Source organism: Aulonocara sp. 'chitande type north' Nkhata Bay, linkage group LG23 (genome assembly GCF_057382095.1).
Source record: "Aulonocara sp. 'chitande type north' Nkhata Bay isolate Kocher_YH1m ecotype deep benthic linkage group LG23, A_spYH_male_GT1.1, whole genome shotgun sequence".
In the NCBI taxonomy this organism is placed as follows: domain Eukaryota; kingdom Metazoa; phylum Chordata; class Actinopteri; order Cichliformes; family Cichlidae; genus Aulonocara; species Aulonocara sp. 'chitande type north' Nkhata Bay.
Genome location: NC_141365.1, coordinates 14,617,964 through 14,636,100, shown reverse-complemented (window position 1 = coordinate 14,636,100; position 18,137 = coordinate 14,617,964). Strand labels below are relative to the sequence as shown.

At 42.3% G+C, this 18,137-nt stretch overlaps 2 protein-coding genes and 1 long non-coding RNA gene across 5 annotated transcripts in view; 1 reads left to right on the top strand and 2 right to left on the bottom strand.

Annotated features, from left to right (window-relative positions):
- Positions 1-10,050, bottom strand: part of LOC147301418 (uncharacterized) — a 24,066-nt gene extending 14,016 nt beyond the window's left edge. Inside the window, exons 1-2 of the long non-coding RNA XR_015127199.1 lie at positions 4,684-10,050; positions 2,504-4,282 (exon numbers count right to left, since the gene is read on the bottom strand). This is a non-coding gene — a long non-coding RNA (uncharacterized LOC147301418). The remainder of the gene's footprint in view (positions 1-2,503; positions 4,283-4,683) is intronic.
- On the top strand, positions 8,167-16,722 carry atp1b1a (ATPase Na+/K+ transporting subunit beta 1a). Its single transcript, XM_086283523.1, has 6 exons — positions 8,167-8,393; positions 12,550-12,678; positions 13,923-14,075; positions 14,179-14,348; positions 15,172-15,252; positions 15,366-16,722. Exons 1-6 carry the CDS (start codon positions 8,300-8,302, stop codon positions 15,618-15,620), a joined length of 882 nt encoding a protein of 293 aa, XP_086139649.1. The 5' UTR covers positions 8,167-8,299; the 3' UTR covers positions 15,621-16,722.
- The window catches only part of nme7 (NME/NM23 family member 7), a 25,693-nt gene continuing 21,962 nt past the window's right edge, over positions 14,407-18,137 (bottom strand). Inside the window, exons 11-12 of one of the 3 annotated variants that reach the window (XM_086283511.1) lie at positions 17,298-17,405; positions 14,407-17,207 (exon numbers count right to left, since the gene is read on the bottom strand). In XM_086283511.1, the coding sequence (XP_086139637.1) occupies positions 17,184-17,207; positions 17,298-17,405 (132 nt within the window). In that variant the 3' untranslated portion in view covers positions 14,407-17,183. Of the gene's footprint in view, positions 17,406-18,137 lie in introns of all 3 variants that reach the window. The other 2 variants (XM_086283510.1, XM_086283509.1) reach the window with 2 other exon arrangements.

Sequence of the window (18,137 nt, the reverse complement as noted above, 5' to 3'; positions counted from 1 at the left end):
AGTAGCATTAACAAAGTGCAATGTGCAGTAGTGATGGTATCAACGCTTATGGTTTAGTGATGTTAATCATGATAATAGCAGAAGGTATAAAATGGTAAATGGCCTGTATTTATATAGCGCTTTACTAGTCCCTAAGGACCCCAAAGCGCTTTACATATCCAGTCATCCACCCATTCACACACCCAAAGACACTCTGTGTCTCTTGGTGTTCACTGCAAGCAACCTGAGAGAAGCAGCTGAAAATCTCTAAAGAGAGGACGGTCTTAACATGACAGAGGTCGCCATCATCAGCACCTTATAAAAGTGAACAAGCTGGACGTGAGACCTCCCTGAAATCTGACCAGCCACTTTAACCAGGTTACCAAGTCTGGTCGTAATGGTCAAAGAGAAATTACCATACCAAGCAATGATACAAAACATTAAAAATTTTATAAAAAGGGGTCATAATTTCAGATGAAACTCTTAAAAACTCTCAATCTCCTTTAATAGTACAGTCGTTGTTGGACCTCAACAACAGCGTAAGCAATCCAAATACAACTGCTAACCTTGTGTTGTGGATGGATCATCTCAGATTTTCTCTTGAACACCTGAAGTTTTGTCCATTTGTTTCTACTCATCAAGACATTACATTTTATTTTAACACTTGGGAAAACAGCAACACTAAAAAAAAATTGAAAACAGAAAGAATTTGGGCTGTTTAAAACTGTCAGAAAGGGGTCAGATCATGAGTTTGAAGGAACTCAAGGAGCAACTGAACCCTGAAATGGCTAATGATGTTAGAGATGGAGACAATCAGCTAAACCCTGCTAATAAAGTCAATTTCTGTTTATACTACAAAGAAACAGGCCGAAGAATAGGGAAAGCCTTTCTATTCCTGCCAGAAAATCAGTCCCAGCTGATCAATGGGTATGATTAGTTCCCAAAATGTTTAACTGTCCTTTTAATAAATCAGAGGTGCAGTCACGCAAATTTCTGTGTGTTACCAGACGAACAAAAGGGTGTTTAAAAGTGACACAGAACAGCTTCAGTTACTCTATGGGTGACCAAATAAAGAAACAGAACTCAAGGGCTGATGGCCAACCAATACGTTATGCCAATTACATTATGTTTAAATGACAGCTTTAGCTTTTATGTTCAGCTAAAGGCTACAGTGGCATTAAATGCTCTATAATTCTGTAAGTCTTTGAGCTACCACACAGCATCACTTTAAGAATAGCCACCAAGGCTAAAATATAGTAAGCTGACCACGGATTGACTCTGGTAGAGCTCTCATGGGTTCGGTTTGTAGAGAGACATCTCTATCTGTGATCACTGTACGGAAAATAATGTGACGTTCAGTTTATTGATTTTGCTGTGTAACCCAGACAACCCTGCAGGGCATAATCTCAATCAACATACTCTACAGCAAGCATTCGCTACTAAGACTGTACGGCAAACAATTCAGCTCATCCAGTTACAGTTTACATTAACATATTTTAACCCCACCAGGACATCGGCTCACTATGACCCTTATCTTTTCAAAAGCCAGCCAAGCTGCTATTTAGAAAAGAAAAGTCAGTCTGATGAAAACCAGAAAACCATCACATACATTGTAGAAATCCACAACTATATGCCAGGTACACTCTTATTCCAACTAGGTTAATTTTTTAACATCCACCAGGTTGTGGATCCAGTATTCTACAAAATGTCTGCCCATTTTGAAAACCCAAACAGAAAAGCCTTATGAGAACATGGAAAATTTTAAAACAGCATCAACTAAGATCAGCTGAGAAAGAGTGGTGCAGTAAACTGGAAATTGGCTAATTCATTTCAGTAGAAAATATTGAGACTTCCAAGGAGAAAAATGAATATGCGTGGAAATTTTCAGATTTGAATCCCATCTTGTGTGCTGCTATCTGGATGTTTCTGCTTGCTACGGTATGTGAATTCATCCTCACTTTTAACCCTTACTGATACTGCACACAGTGTTGGGAAGGTTACTTTTAAAATGTATTCCACTACGGATTACAGAATACATGCCCCAAAATGTAACGTATTCCGTTACGTTACTCAATGAGAGTAACGTATTCTGAATACTTTGGATTACTTAATATATTATCATCCTTGTTTACAACTACATGAATGTACTATTGCTGTGTGATTTATTACTATTACTGAAGGTTACTCGCCATATCAATACCAACTAGATGTTTAAATCTTAATATAAAATGAGTAACAGTAGGTGGACATTAGGTAAAGCTGCACTTTTTGCAGCGATCTCGTATAGAAAACTATTCCGCGCGTATATAAAACAGGTCCGCAGCTCCGAACCATAGTAAAGGGACCTCTGGCTAATAAGTCGGGTCCCTGTCGGCTCGTAGCCGAAAACTAGCTTTACTTTGTTATCTGGGTCAACTTTGCTAGCGAGAGACAGAGAGAGGCGTTGAAAGGCTGCTCCAACGGAACTTATTGTTTCGGAGGAAAACATGAACACTGTACAGTCGAGTGTTCATAGCGTACTTACAACTGGGCTCGTCAGGCTCTCTTTTTGGCTGCAGTGGTTATTAATATATTTACATGCTTCAAGCTCCCGTTTCTGCTCGGTGACAGCTCGTACTTTTCTCTTTTTTCTCCCTCCCTCGCTCACAGACACATAACGTGTATGGCAGTCCATTCTCCCTGCAGCACGGACTACACTGCCCATGAGGCTACATTCTTTAGGGCTATGCCTGTAACACTCTGCCTATTGCCTTCATATTAAATCATTTAAGAAAATATTTCTTCACGTCATTATGAGACGCGAGATTGAGACACGGGCATTTGAGCCTCTTAATGCGTGTTTTGCTTGGGTTTCCAACGGAAGGAGGAATCTAGAAATTCTAGGAATCTAGAATTACTGATAATACAACAGGATCAAGCAGTAGATGAAGCCATTGTTCAGTGTTTTAGAGCCCACATCACCAACCCAGCAGCAAATGAAACATCCAATCACTGCTGGTGGAAAGATGTTCTGAAGATTGTGGGCTTCGTTCTAATTCTCCTTCTGGGGCTTGTTCTCATCGCAATTATTCCTCTTTAATGTTCAGAAATCCTACATCAGGAAACTATTTTAAAGAGAATAATTCAAAGATCCAGAACTGAAAATCAGCAACAAGTGATACCGCCCAGGTGTCATCTGCCACTCTGAGGCAGATGACACCTAAAAAAACTTTTTTTCCACTCACCCCCCAACCGGTCGCGGCAGATGGCTGCCCCTCACTGAGCCTGGTTCTGCCGGAGGTTTCTTCCTGTTAACGGGGAGTTTTTCCTTCCCACTGTCGCCAAGTGCTTGCTCATTAGGGGATCATATGATTGTTGGGGTTTTTTTTGTTTTTTTTTAAATTTATTTATTTAATTTGACAGCATGTAAAATAAATTCAAAATGAACTGAGATGAACTGTTCCTGCTTGATATTTTCAGCTAAAGCAAATTGAGCATTTGCTGTTATGGCTTCCTAATGTACCTCTGTGTCTTTTAATTTTTAAATTTCTGTAAGTTATATAATAGACTTCATTATGTCCTTGATGTTTGTGATTCACTTCCATTTTAATCATTTATCTTTTAAATTTTAAGTCACACTTTGTTCAAATGCACTGTGTTAATGTATTCTTTACTGCCATATGAGATGAAAAGAGAGATGTTTCTATGTTGGTATATTTTAACTGACAGACTGTTTTAGTTTACACTTGACAAGTACTGCTTACCCCTGACAGAAAGTCACTTTATTTCTACCTGACGTAATTTATATTTCTGCATATTTGGTTTTGTTGAAAGTGGAGCTGGACATTGATGACAGAAGCACCGGCAGAGTCCATTCACTCATCCAGAAGTGGTCCACTAATGGATGAGTGCCACTTGATAAATGTGTTTCTAAATGAACTGACTTGACTTTCTAATTTGAATTAGTCACAATAAACAACAACAAAAAAGCAGATAATGTATCTATTAATAAGAAACTAAGCCAGTGGAAAATAGTTTAGCTGTGAAGTGCGAGCTGTTTCAGCTGTGGACAGTCTGTGAAGTAGAAATATGAAGTACAGCACACGCTCACACAAGAAAGAGAATAGCTTTTGCACATTTCTACTGTTCATTCAAAATGCATTAAAACAGGTTTTGGCATCTACTGAGGATGAAATGGTGGATGATCGCAGGATCCTTTACCTGATAAAGAAATGCCCTTCCTTTCACAGCATCCAGCCAAGTGCATGACATTTATCATTGATCATCACCAGTCAGTGTCAAGAACAGGAATGCCAGATTAAAACTATGGCAAAGAAAAACAAGCAAAGCAGCTCAGTAACAGTCATTTATTGGATAAACGATGCAAAAAATTAGCTCGTACCAAAATGCTGGGAAATTAAATGGATTCAAAGAATTTATTAAGGTTCCTAATCGAAAACAGAAAAGTTCACCCCAAAAATCCCAGACAGTGGTAAAGTCCAATGACTGAATGTATTTTTAATATTAGTTAGCAATATTACATTCACATCACTTTTAAAATTTAGACTGTAAGACATTTCTGTGAATTTGGCATGAAAACAGTTCATTATTTGAAGTTCTTTTTTCTTTTGTTCTTATTACACCTCATTTTTTCAGGTTTTGATTTGAGATGTTTTGGTCCATATCCAAAGAGCTGATCCAACAGTGGTTTCTGCATAGACTCACTATTGTTGGTGAGCTCAAGACCAGCTCAAATGCTGCATACCACAGTCCATCCACAGTCGCTCTCAGAATGCTGCACCTCCTGGTAATCTTGGCAAACCCTCGATGCCTGTTAACAGTAGGCCGCTGTGTTATCACTGCACTATCAATGGCTTTCCAAAGCAGTGCATTACACTGTTCACTTTTAATATTATTGGTGAAGTTAAGGTGCTTTTTCGTTCTTCTTTTTTATATATTTGAACTTTAACTTCTGAATATTTCTCTTCTCATTTCCTAAACACAGTTTTCCGAAACATGTATTAACAAAGAAATTCTGTTTTGATAAGATCTGCTCCCACAAACTGACATGGAGTCGTCGTTGCTGTCACACCTTTTAATCGCCGTCTACCTCAGGTAATTTATATTTCTGTATGTGTTCTCTGAGCTAACAGTATTTTTTTACAAGAAGAATTGTGTTGCTGGTGTTTCTGCATCATATGGAGGCCTACATTTTTATACAGGTGATAAACCTTCTACTCGGTCCTGTCTGTCTTATTCAAGAAGTTAGATCATAAATTTGCTGCATGAGGAAATTTACAGAAGAACATGTCACTTCTTGTTTGCTTCAAACAATGCATGCACAATGTCAACACGGTGAATGTGTTTTGTGGGTGGGAGTGGTAGATGCAGCGCTTTTAAGCATTGCGTGCATGTTTTATTGTATGTCTCTGATATGCATTTTATATTTTATAGATCGTTTAATATTGCGTGCACCTGCCTAAGGGCAGCAACTGGGAAGCTAGCAGCAAAATCTAGTAAAAGGCATCTTTTTCTCACATGGAATCAGTGTTGTTATACAAGATCCTTGACAATTAAAAAAATAAAGTTGTCTAAAAGGTGTCATACAGGTCAACATTTTTTAGCTGTTGAAACAGTTTTAACTTATTTTAGCTGCAGTTCTGTCTGGCTGGTTTCACTTGGGCTGCATCTGCATATCAGCATGTTTTTAACCACAGCGTTCTTGTGAAGATCACATGGACCGTGTCACTTATCCCACAAAACTTTAAAGTCAAAATTTACAAAAAAACAAAACAAACAAAAAAACAGAAACTGAGAATAGCTTTCCATTGGCTTCACTCAGCAGAGTTAGTCATTTTGGTTTTCATTGGTTCGTTTCCTTTAGCATGTGCTAGTTTCCATCATATTCCACAGACAACGGCAAAATGTTCTGTCTTTATGGTGACAGATTTCCCTTACTGAGGATAATATAAGCAGGAAAATACAGTGATATGTTAACTGTACTTCACCCATGGTAGTAGGCTTTGATAAAACCCAGACTGTCCTGGAGTGCTGGCTTCTGTAAACCACCATGAATCAAGCAGTGCCATCTACTTCTGCTCAGCTCCTTGTGAAATTCCTTTGTCTTATGCAGTGTTCACTAATATATTTGGCAATGATGACTACCTCTCGGATGTCCAATCATGACTTCGCTCTCGGATGTCTCACCATAGCGGGATCTGTGATTAATGTGATTAACAATCATGTGACTCTGAACTTCAGCGCTTAAGTTGTAATCACCTCTATAAATGATGAATTCAGCCACCAAAAACAACAGATTAGGTGCTTTTTAGAGCTGCAGGTTAAAATTAAATGTCATGCTGCAATGTACGTCACTCCCTTCCCTTATCCTTTCATGTTGAACATCTCTTCCTCTTTTTTGTTCTGGTCACATGACAGTTTGTTGCTTCACCTTTTTCATACATAACTCAGACTTTAACATAAATGAATGATTTTCATTCTAAAGTTATTGTATTGTTATTCTAATTAAAAACAGCAATTTGCTACCATCTAGTAATAATAACAAGGTTGTTGTGTTTAAGTGAGTCTGTCCTTTTGTAAAATCCTTATGCAGCCTTTGTGACTAATGTTCGCTGCTGATGTATTGGCCCTGTTTCCTGGACCGAGGCTCTCCTTTTGTTTAACGTGTCGCAGTTCTTTGTCTTTTCTGTTTTCAACAAATGCGAGTCCCCAAAATCTATTCAGTCATCAATCTCAGCCTCTCCACCGAATATTTGAGAAAAGAATCAGTCTCGGTCTGACCAACATTTCAGTGTGGGCATGAAAAGCAGGGTCGGGATGTTTATAAAGAGTAATACAAACCACACTGCACATCATTCATTTCTAACCTTGTGCTGTGGACGGATCCTCTCACACACTCTCTTGGCTGAAGTTTGGTGAGTTTGGGTCTATTTTGCTTGATCCAGCCCAGCAGCCAGACCCTGAACTTAAACGGGTAACAAACAGATGAGCAGCCTCCGTTTCACCTGTTCATGTTTCTCTGTGATGATTGCTTTGAAAAGTGTCTTTGTGCTGGTTTTCATATTTGTTTTCCATTCATACCTATATGCTAAGAGTAAGATTATATGAGAAGAATAGGGGTTTGTGTTGGTGTGTGGTGCTGTAGCCTATAGATTTATGTCATTAACTGGTAAACATGAGGAATCACAATCATTAAATTTTTATCAGTTACTATCCTTACCTGTGTCGTTATCCACCTGTCGGTCAAAGAGGCACGCCTCTAACATTAAACATTAATAATGTTTAAAAGAAGGTTTGTTCGTTTTTAAATTAACTCTATACAGTTGCTATGGAGTCTATGGGCCCTGATTCACTGCTGAAGCCTCCAGTGGCCATCAGAGGAACTGCAGCTTTTTAACTTCCTCATTAGCTTCATGTTGGACCCCTTCAGGGGCGGATCTAGAGAAATGTTCTTAGAGTGGCATGAGGGTGGCATGGAAATCAAATAGGGTGGCAAAATCAAAGCCTTTTTGTTTGTTTTCCACCTGGAGACGTTTGACTACATTGCACTCTGCCTTTGTGAAATTCATTAGTACCCTCGCTTACACACATAAAAAAACAACAACGACACAAAACACTAACTATACAAGATAACACAACACGCTAACTATACACTCCACGCTAAACGTCGCAAATCTCTCCCATTTCAAAACTCTCTCTCTCTCACTCGCTTACTCTGTCTTGCTGCCATCACTCCCATAACTTGCCCCTCTTATATTCAGTGTTAACTGTAGCTAGGCTCAAGTTGTTAATGCTAGCTTATCTTAATAGACAACACTGTCATATGCAAAACTAGGGTGGCAAGATATCATTGTAGCGTGGCACATGCCACCCGACGCCACCCTTCTAGATCCGACCCTGGAGGTTTCCTGACACTACAGGTCATATTTTTCTTCCCGTCTTTTTCTCCCCCACCCCAGAGTCAGGTTGATGCTTGCCATGACTGCAACGTAGACTGACTGAAAGTCGTGTTCTCCGTGTGCTGATTAGCCTTCCTACCTCTAACTGCCGCTCTCTGTTTGGCTGTTTTGCATTGAGCAGGGGCAGGTTGTGATTTGCTACCCTCGGCCCTCCTCTCCGGGGCTGGACTTGTTCACAGAGTTTGCAGGCGGAGTCACTGGTTTCCCCTCTGAGATAAATAGTGCGCGGTACAAGTGGGAGCAACGCGCAATCGACTGTCCTTTTCTGTTTCCTGCGAGGGACAGTCGACAGTCTCAGCCTGAGAACTGAGACGCAGCAGAGCCGTTAAAGCAGAGAGAAAGCGACACGGGGGGGAGTTACCATGTCTGGAAATAAAGACAGCGACGGAGGATGGAAGAATTTTGTGTGGAATTCGGAAAAGAAGGAGTTTCTAGGGCGCACAGGAGGCAGCTGGTGTGAGTACTCTTTTTGTTCTTTATTTCCGGCAGGCGGGCTGCTGGTTGTTGATGATGGAGCAGAGTGGAAACCGACCGTGCTCACAGCGGATTATTTGTATTTTGACTCAATGTTTTGCCGGTGCAGACGTTCGCACCTGTTAGAGCTCCCAGCCGGAGGCGCGCCGAGTCGTGACTTTGCCTTTTTAACGGAGGCTGCGTGCGCAAGTTGGTGTTTAAAACGAGAATGAAGTGAAAAAAGGTGATACACGAAGGAGTGCTCGGTACGGATCGATTGGAGTCCAAAACAAGGACAGTAAATGAGGACAATAAGCCAATTTGGTCTCCGTGGACGTAAATGATTTCCTCCTTTTGGGGTGTTTCTGTGCATTTTTCAGGGCTCCCGCGGTCATAGGTGTTCATTACGAAGGCGTAGCCCTGATCAGCTCATTGATTAGCGGCAGTCTTTTCTGAAAAGGTCATCTTGAAGGACAGCCGAGACTTTTACCTGAACCAACAAGTTGGTAGCTGCCGCCGTTTATTTTGTTGTTCTGAGTGTCAGCCCTCCGCGGGGAGCAGGAGAAGGGCTGAGGACATTTTATTCCTGCCTTTAATAAACCCGAGCAGCTGATCCCTGGACCCGACACCCGGGCCCAGCTCTGCCTTCCCCACGTTTTAACTCGAACCCGGGATTATTGGATCCGGCTCTAATCGTTTCAGCGCCGTTTTCAATACTTTAAGACGCCTAACGCGGTCCGCAGCGGTTGATGGTTTGATGGGATCACTGCCCTGCATTACATAGCGCCAATTAGGCTCGTTAAACCGTTTTGCACGTCAGATATGGCGCGTATGTGCGCGTCTCCCCCTCCTCTCCGGACGCCGCACGGTAACACTGTGATCACGACTCACATGTCTCCCGGGCCGCCCCTCTCTGTAATTTTATCCTGGAAGAAATGAGGCGTCGCTGTGTGCGCGCGTTGAAGCGCATTCTTCGGGGCTTAATGAAAGCTTCAAACTAACACGTTTATTTCTGAGAAACGGTAATTCTCTGTGGCTCAAAGCACGGCTGTGTGTGGCGATTAAAATCAGGAGCTGCTCTCGGGTGGAACATTTCACCCACTCCATGTTCTAGGTGGTGGTGTGGGGTTACCAGGCTGGTAGTTCAGTGTCCCGTGGAGCACACGCAGTGAGCCATGTTGCTTTAGCAGCAACAGGTATGTCTGCTCAAAGCATCTCTGGCCACAGCGCTGATCACAGACTTGTTTGAGGCTCAGAAAAAGCCTCTGAGTGTGACCCAGTCTTTATCCCCCAACTTGACACAAGCCTCTGTGGTTGTCTTATTTTTGGTCATTTCATAACCACTGATTTATTTTAGTTTGGGTTAATTAAATGGCACATAAATATTCTTACGCTTCAAAGTCCTCTTTCATTTCAAGACTGTAAAGAAAAAAGCCCTGATTGGATTTTTTTTTTTTTTTTTTTTTTTTTTTTTTAACTACAAACACATTCGGATCATGAACACAGCACCGTCATCTGCTCAGTGATTTCATGGTGGACGACGGTCAGGTTTTTCCATAAAGGACTTTTTTCTGGTTTGAAATGGGCCTTTTGGGGTGGAGGGGTGTCAATTAACGTCACTTAACAGAAGTCTGTGCTTTTTCCTGTTACTTTTTCTGCCTTCCCCCCCCCCCCTTAATAAACAAAAGTATCTGAGCTTGACTAAATAAAATGACAGATGATACATTTTAAGCCTTTTTGTTTTGTCCCCCCCCCCCAAGAAAAAAAACCATCCTCGTAGCTACAGTGAAAGCCCAAAAACATGTTAGACTGGACCAGGGATTTTTTTTTTTTTTTAAACAATCAACTGGCACAAAAGCAGTCAAATACAGATAACAGATTGGTGCCTTTACTTGCAGCATCATGTGCTGGTAGATTTATAATTTAAAATCTGCAAAACTTTAAAACATACAGTGTGCAGTACAGAGTAAATCATTAGCACATTAAACTGTGTTTCAGTAAAACACTCGTGCTAATTGTGTGCCATGTGAGTCGCTTGCACTTTTCATAAAGACAGACAGGAAGTGGCGCGGTGACAGCGTCAGTCTTGGCGCTCGTTACGTCTCCTCCACGTGTTTGTCTCAACATGCCAGACGGAAAGTAGGCTGCGGGGCTGGTGAAGGCCTCTGCGAGCGTGGAGACACATGTGGTATGAATGCGGGGACAGTCCCTTCACGGCGTGCTGCAGCAGCCTGCTGGGGGAGGTGCTCTCAATTCAGAAGCTGCCTTTCACCACCCCCTACGTCTCCCTCCATGCTGTTTACTCTGAGCCCTGCAGCGTTTCAGGCCGCTCCGATCGCTCAGGTGAAATCACACAAACTGACAGCCAGACAACAGGCTGTACACATACTCAGCCACAACATTAAAACCACTAACGGCGCGAACAGCCGCCCTCACGACGGAAGCTTCTGAGGAATCTCCTGGCAATCCAATGGGTCTTTACTCTGACACAGACCATCAAAGCCCTCCTAGTGTTGCCACTTGGCAGCCATTTTGAAGCATGATCTAAAATGAGCTGAGTTTCAGAGGCGTAGAATCTCCAGTCAGCTCTGAAAACTGCCCCAAAAGTTTGTTGAATTTGCCCCAGAGAGGTTTTTAAAAGCTCTTTTCTCCTAATGAAGTTTTACTTCCACCACTATTTCTGAGTGCCATGTCTTTCTTTTAACATCTGTGGTGCCTTCAAACATCTCCCTCCCCCATGATAAGGTGACTGGGGCTTACACCGTGAAATTGGCCTGACCTCAAGACCCCCCCCCCCCCAAATGTTGGTCTGATAAAGCCAAAAAAGTCTGCTGCCAGTTACCATTGCAGCGCACACAGAGGGTACAAAGTTTCAGGCAGGTGATTCTAATGTTGTGGCTGATCCTGTTCTGATTTCAACAGGCCAAGACAGGTAAAGAACATCCGATTGGATGGTCCTTCCTGCTGCGTGCCACACCTGTTTGACATCTTTTCACTCGCACACGAGGAATAAGCCGTTATTTGTTTTGCAAATTCACCTCCCCTGCACAGCAGGCGGTTATTGCAGCATATTTTTCCGAGATGGCGCACTCCTAGGAGTTGACAGAACTGTCAGAAACCCGCGCCTATTGTCAGGCACTGCTTCATAGGACACTAGCAGCCACCGCTTGGGGCCCGACTAGACTCATCCCAGAGTCTAATCATGCTCTGTATTGAGGGGGGGATTTGAGGGGAAAAAACCAAACAAATTCTGCTTGCGTCTTTGCTATCACAGGCAGCTAGCCAAGTGGCCTTTAAAGGCCTTAAAGCGAACCTCCTTTCAGGTTCGCTGAGCTCTTTTCTACTTGATAGAAAATCAGAATCAGCATTTTTAACCTGCCACAGATCATAACTGGGTGTCCGGGGGCTTTTCGGAGGTGACTACGACCTTAAGCACAATTGAGCATAGAGTTACAAAGAGTCTTTGTTACCTTAGTTAACAGAGGTTCAAGCATCCCCCCCACCCCCACTGTTTTGGCCGTCTGAACAACAACAACCTTTTAAAGCTTGCTGAAATTAAACCACACTTACAATTTACAAATTTGTTTGATCTCAAAACTTATTTTCCTCTGGAACGCCAAAAATCTGATGGGGAAAATCAGGAAATATGATGCTGATGGTTTGATTGCATCATACAGGGAAGCATGTGCCGTTACAGTTTTGTTCACTCGTGTAATGAAGCGTTTGTCTAAATTCATCACGTTTCTATGCACAGGAGCATGAACAAGGGCTTTTTCTTTTCTTTTCTTTTCTTCTTTTAATCCTAATTGTTGAAGGTGACACAGCCGGGGGGGGGTCTGCAGGACTGAACAGTGACTCATCCTGTTGCTCTGGAAGCACAGCCAACCCACCTTCTGCGTGATCTGTTTAAACTTTAAATTAGGTGAAAAGAACCTGGGAAAGGGGTTTATGAAGGATATGTTGCTGTTGTGAAGAAATGCAGTACATTTTCCTGGGTTTTGGGTAGCTGATGCTAGTCATGCTCTAAAGCAGTCAGTCTTATCACCTTCAGGTGCTTGTGACTTCTGAAATCTGAGGCGACGTTATATTTCACATTTGAAGCAGTTTCTTTCTTGCTGCTTTCATCTCAGTAATTTGATTTCTCTTCCTTCCTCTACAGTTAAAATCCTCTTGTTTTATCTGATTTTCTACGGATGCTTGGCTGGAATTTTCGTTGGGACCATTCAGGCATTGCTGCTAACATTAAGCAAAGACAAACCCACCTATCAGGACAGAGTTGCTCCCCCAGGTAAGCACATCCTCTTCCTCCTCACCTTTCTGACTTTGCTGCTGCATCAGCTCAGCGATCAGACAAAAAGCCTGTTGGTGTTTCGTGGGCGTTACAGACGACTGTTTGGGAGGGGTGTGCCTCTGAGCAGCTCCTCTATCGGCAGTGTTTCTGACCTTAAATAGGTTCGGCCATTTTGTCCTTCACTCCCCTCAGCCGGTCGATGTTCCCCCCGCGGGCAACAGGGGAACTAAAATGTGTGCTATGATTATGCATCACAGCTGACACGACTGCATGTACTTGCGTGACTACAGTTTGTGGCTTGTTTCTTCAAAGGAAGAAAAAGTTTTGTTTTTCCACCACAGCTTTTAAAGGCTTGAAGGGGGGGGGGGGGGGGGGAAACCTAATGTGTAATCTCGTGAGAGTGTCATCAGACAACGCTGCAGCAGTTTAAAAATTTCCTGTGCGCTCTGAGACTGATTTGAGTGCCAAGCCTCATCTCGCGGTTTGCACAGCACATGCTCTGCCCCTTAGCAGTATTTTTAGCAGCCATTCTAGATAACTGGCTGCATGTGGCTGCCGTTTTGTTCACGACTGTTGACAATCAGAGATTAGAGCGAGCAGAACAACAGCGTGAGCGTAGAGAGCTCTAAGCTGAAGCAAGTTTCCAGAAGTGGCATGATCAAGGAAGCGGCGAGAAAGGTTCTTTTTTTTTCTCTCCCTTCGGAGCGTGATCCCGCCTCCCACTCAGAGGCTAAAAGTTTCCATTGTGAGAGAAACACACATGAGAGTGGATGGGTGGGGGTTGGTGAACTTTCACAAGCCTCCTCTGACACTCAAACTGCTGCTTCTCCTCTCGCCGTCTCAACCGGCAGCTCGAGTCCCGCTCATATCTGCGGCAGCAAATAAAACAGGTCCTGCGGCGAGGCCGAGAAGGGTTTCGCGGCTGTCATGCTGCCTCTAGCTACTCTCACTGTCACACTCTCCCCTCGCCACGCCTCGCGCACCAACTCTGTGGAAAATTACTGCTGTGAGGAGCTCTCAGAGGAAATCCCCAAGACCCTCACATTGTCCTTAGATAATGGAGAATGCTCACAATGGCTCACGTGCCATGTCATGTTGCTTCTCTAAGATATTTACACTTTTTTTTTTTTTCACACAAATTGAGTTTTTTTTTTTTTTTTTTTTTTTTTAAAATAAGATGTTTTTATTTTTTTGTCCCATGACTTTTGTTTTCCTACCAAACCAGTGTGGTGTTTTTGCAGGTCTGTCACACACCCCACGCTCAGACAAATCTGAAATTTCTTTTAAGAAGAGTGATCCGAGTTCATACAGAAAGTATGTCCAAAGCATGAACGAATTCCTTGAGCTGTACAATGAGACAAAGCAGACTGGGGACTCCTACGAGGAATGTGGAAGCAAGTATCATACAATGCAATCAGCTTTCACCATTTGTCACTCATGAGTGGATGTTTGAAGATCTAAACTTAAATTTTGTTTTCTTACTTGTGGCATTTTCAGCGCTTCCTAGCACGTACAAAGATCGAAGTATGGAAGAAAAGAAGAAAGTCTGCAAGTTTTCTAGGTCTTTGCTGAAAGACTGCTCAGGCACAGACCCTGATTATGGCTTCATGGAGGGGAACCCATGTGTTATCATAAAGCTCAACAGAATTGTCAACTTCCGACCAAAGGTATAGTTACCGCTTAAATTCAAAGGCTAATAAGTAGCGCAAAATGGCACCAGTCCTTTTTTTTTTTTTTTTTTAAATTCTTTTAATGAGCTTAGGCTCACCTCAGACATTAATTTAACCTGCAGGCATGAAGTAAACTGTAGTCCTGGACTGTGCTGCTCTGTTTTTATATACCTGAATATCAGTATAACAACAGCACAGGTGGCGGTGATATGCTGTGTAGCTAAGTTAGAGCTAGCTGGCTAACATCCCCCATTTTGGCTGTAAACTTGTGAAGCTTTGCTTTGTGGCCTTAAGATGCAAGTAATCTGTACTCAATCATTTGGCTACCTTAGTGGACCGTTTCTGAGTGAACAATCGTAGCACTATAGCGCTAGTAGAATTGCCTTTTCAAGGGAAAAAGATGTTGTAAATTACAATAGAGAAACTTCTCATTCCCATCTACTCGTAGTCTCACTGCCTCTCAAATGACTAAAACAAGTGAGATGTGCTTGCAGTGAGCTCTTGCTCACAGAGTAGAGTTGGCGATCATTTGTCTCAAAGGTCAGATGTGTGGTGTCAGGGGAGCTAAGGGGTCAGAGCAAACAGAAATCCCAAATCCACAAACAGAAAAGCAAATACCCCCCCAAAAAATTACAGGGAGTGCATTTCCAACTTAGGAAACCTTACAGACATGTGAACCATCCATGAAGCTTTTTCCATTATGTTTGAAAATGGAAAACTTTTGAGAAGCTGGAGCTTGAAGTTGCATTGTGGTTAATGTAGGCACCAATAAGTGAAAGTTTAATTTAAACCAGTTATTGCTTGTTTGTTCTTTCTTTAGGCTCCTTCAAACAACTCATTACTAGAAGAACTGCCGGTGAAAGTTAGCTCTAACGAGATCCCCATTTACTGCAAGCTTAAGGTACGTTTGCGAGAGCGTGTGGCTGTGGCCTTCCAGTTCACAGATACAGGGAGAATGAATATTTGTCTTCAAAAGGACCGGCTGTAAGTCTCACTCAAGTATTGTGTTTGCAGAGAGCTGAGGATGAAGGCCAGATCGGAGAGATAAAGTACTATGGGATAGGCCAAGGCTTTCCTCTGCAGTACTACCCATATTACGGCAAACAGCTGCACCCCGACTACCTGCAGCCCTTGATGGCCGTTCAGTTCGTCAATGTGACGGAGGGAAAGGAGATCCGCATCGAGTGCAAAGCATTCGGAGACAACATAGATTACAGCGAGAAGGACCGCTACCAGGGACGCTTTGACATAAAGCTCACCGTGTCGTGACCTGAGCTACTGCGAGCACTCAATTTGAAAACGAATCCAACTTAGAGAAACCCATTCAGATAAAAACCACCACTAGTCTTTGAACATTCATAATATACAGGACCTACACTTAATCCGTGTGCTTTACACTAGCTTTTCTGTGTGTTCGTCGAGGGTTAGAATGTAAAATACAAAAGTAGCAATAGCAAATATTTATTCTACTGTACATGAAAAGATTCCTTGAGCCATGGGAAACGTTCATCCATTTACTGTAAAACGGCAATTCCACTACTGACGTGTAGCGAGTTGTTTTCTGTCCCGAAGTACTTCACCCTTACGTGGTTTCTATATATTTTTGGAGTGTCCAGTGCTGTAGTCTAGTCCCAGCTGTAACCTCTTTGTCTTATGTCCGCTTTAGTGGTCCAAGGTGTGTGCGCGCGTGTGTGCTCGTGTCTATGTGCAGGCGTTTACAGGAGTGTGTGTTCATGTGCTCTGACTAACTGAATTACTGGCATGGTACTCTGAATGTTTAAGGCCCACGTCTGAGTAAATAAGTGCTCTGTGTTTGCGCTTCGTCGTCCCGGTTATTGGAGGAGGGGCACATTTGTTTTGTTCACCTTAGCTGTTAGATATGGTTTGATTACATTTATGTTTGATACTTTAATGCAATTTTTTTTTTTTTTTTTTTTTTTTTCCTTTCTGATTCTTAGTGTAGCGCTTTGTGGGTCCAGCCTAGAAGACAGTCACCTCCACAGAAACAGTGGCGACTCAGTTCTCTAAAATTGGTTTGCTGGAGACATCACGTGACGTGATGCTACTTGGTATTGAATGTTTTAGCCATTTTCATGGTGGACAAATTTTATATTTATGCAGTTGTACAAATTTTATTTTATTTTATTTTTTTTTTATTTCCAAAAGTGTAACGTATGAATCTAATACCAAAGTCGCTGGTCAAAAAGTTCAAGAACATCAGAGGCAATGCAGTATCCCGTGTAATACGTTTTAGTTGGTGTTAAAAAATACTTAATTCAGTGTTGAAGATCAAAACACTTGTCAGGAGTCTGCTCTTGTTACTTTATTTAATCTGCATAAGGCTGGAACAATAAACAGAAAAATGAGAAAACTGGAAGTGTTTGACTGTGTAGTTCAACGTGGTTTTCATCCATCCAAAATCTTGAAGAAATACTGCACCTGGAAAAGGAATTTAAGGGACATTTATAGTAACAGCTGATGAATTAACACTGTCTGACACCTCAAATGTCTCTGCACAAGCCCTTTCTTTGCTACTGTTCCAGTCAGGGGAAAATGGCAGCTCAGTCAGTCATAGGCTAATGTTCAACAAGGAGGCGTTTGTCCAGACTACAGATCAGGAGTTTTCCTGAACAATGACGCACGATGGGTCAGGCCCACTCCCTGCAAAACAATGGTTTTGTTTCAAATTCCTCTGCCATTCTTGCTTTTCTAAAACCAGTGTGATCTGAGGCTGCCCCGGCCCACAGGGCGCAATCATGAGACTGGACATGGCCTTAGAGTCCAGGAAGGTTTTGTTCTCGCTAAATGTGAGGTACTTATTTATGCAGGGGCTCAGGGTTTCTTCATAGTGTCTATCTGGAAAAGAATGAGAGGAGCTGTACAGCTAACACATTATGGGTGTCGTTTCAGTGTATGGAGTGCACAACATGCGCATGCGCCACCCACCTCCAAAACACTGTCTTCGGGGAGGTCTGTGCAGTGGACGGCGTTTTTCACTTTGTCTTTGCCGTACAGGGCGCGCAGCGTGGTTGGACGAAGGTGCCGTGCAATTTCCTGTCGGATGGAAACATCTGGATTATCACGTGTTCATTAGCGTTGTACTTCAACATTAAATTAAGTGAATTCGGTGCTGTGACGCCATCTCTATCCTGGTGTCAAAGTCTGTGGACAGTTGTGAAAGTCAACATCCTGTACCGGCAGAGTGATTACTCAGCGGCTGAACATGTGATCCTGTGGAGGAAGTGACAAAACAGACACTCAGCAAATTTTCCACTGACTTAGGGGTGGGGGCCTCGGTTCTCAAGCACATTTTCACCACAGCTTTTCAAAAATGACTTCACTTTTTGCTCATCTTTTGCAGAGACCAACTGGCAAAGCAAACTAACCTTCATTAAATAAATAAACCCTCCCTGAATATGTAACACTAAATCCTGAGTACTGTACAATGAATGGCTGTTTAAACCTTTTCCTATTATTATTATTTATTTTTTTTCTAAATTTCATTTCCATGATGGATAACTTGTTGACTTGTAGTTTTACAATCTTATCAATCTTATCAGTTTTACAATTCTTATCTTATCTTATCACATTTGGAGCCTTAACCTCCCTGTCTGCTCAGTTAAGACTTGACTTTCTAGCTGCGGGCAACTGTTTAAGAAATGGTTTAGATTTTCAATAATATACAAAAAGGGCAAAACAAAAAGTAAACCAGACACTCGATTAGTAGAAGGTCCAGACAGCAGACCGCTAGCAGTGATTTAACTGTGACCGAGCGTTTGCTGTTAC

What these genes read in the sequence shown, in the direction of transcription:
- atp1b1a (XM_086283523.1), top strand. Translation starts at nt 8,300, where the DNA reads ATGTCTGGAAATAAAGACAGCGACGGAGGATGGAAGAATTTTGTGTGG. An exon ending in GCGCACAGGAGGCAGCTGGT is followed by an intron (nt 8,394 to 12,549) that starts GTGAGTACTCTT and finishes CTTCCTCTACAG; the next exon opens with TTAAAATCCTCTTGTTTTAT. An exon ending in CCATTTACTGCAAGCTTAAG is followed by an intron (nt 15,253 to 15,365) that starts GTACGTTTGCGA and finishes TTGTGTTTGCAG; the next exon opens with AGAGCTGAGGATGAAGGCCA.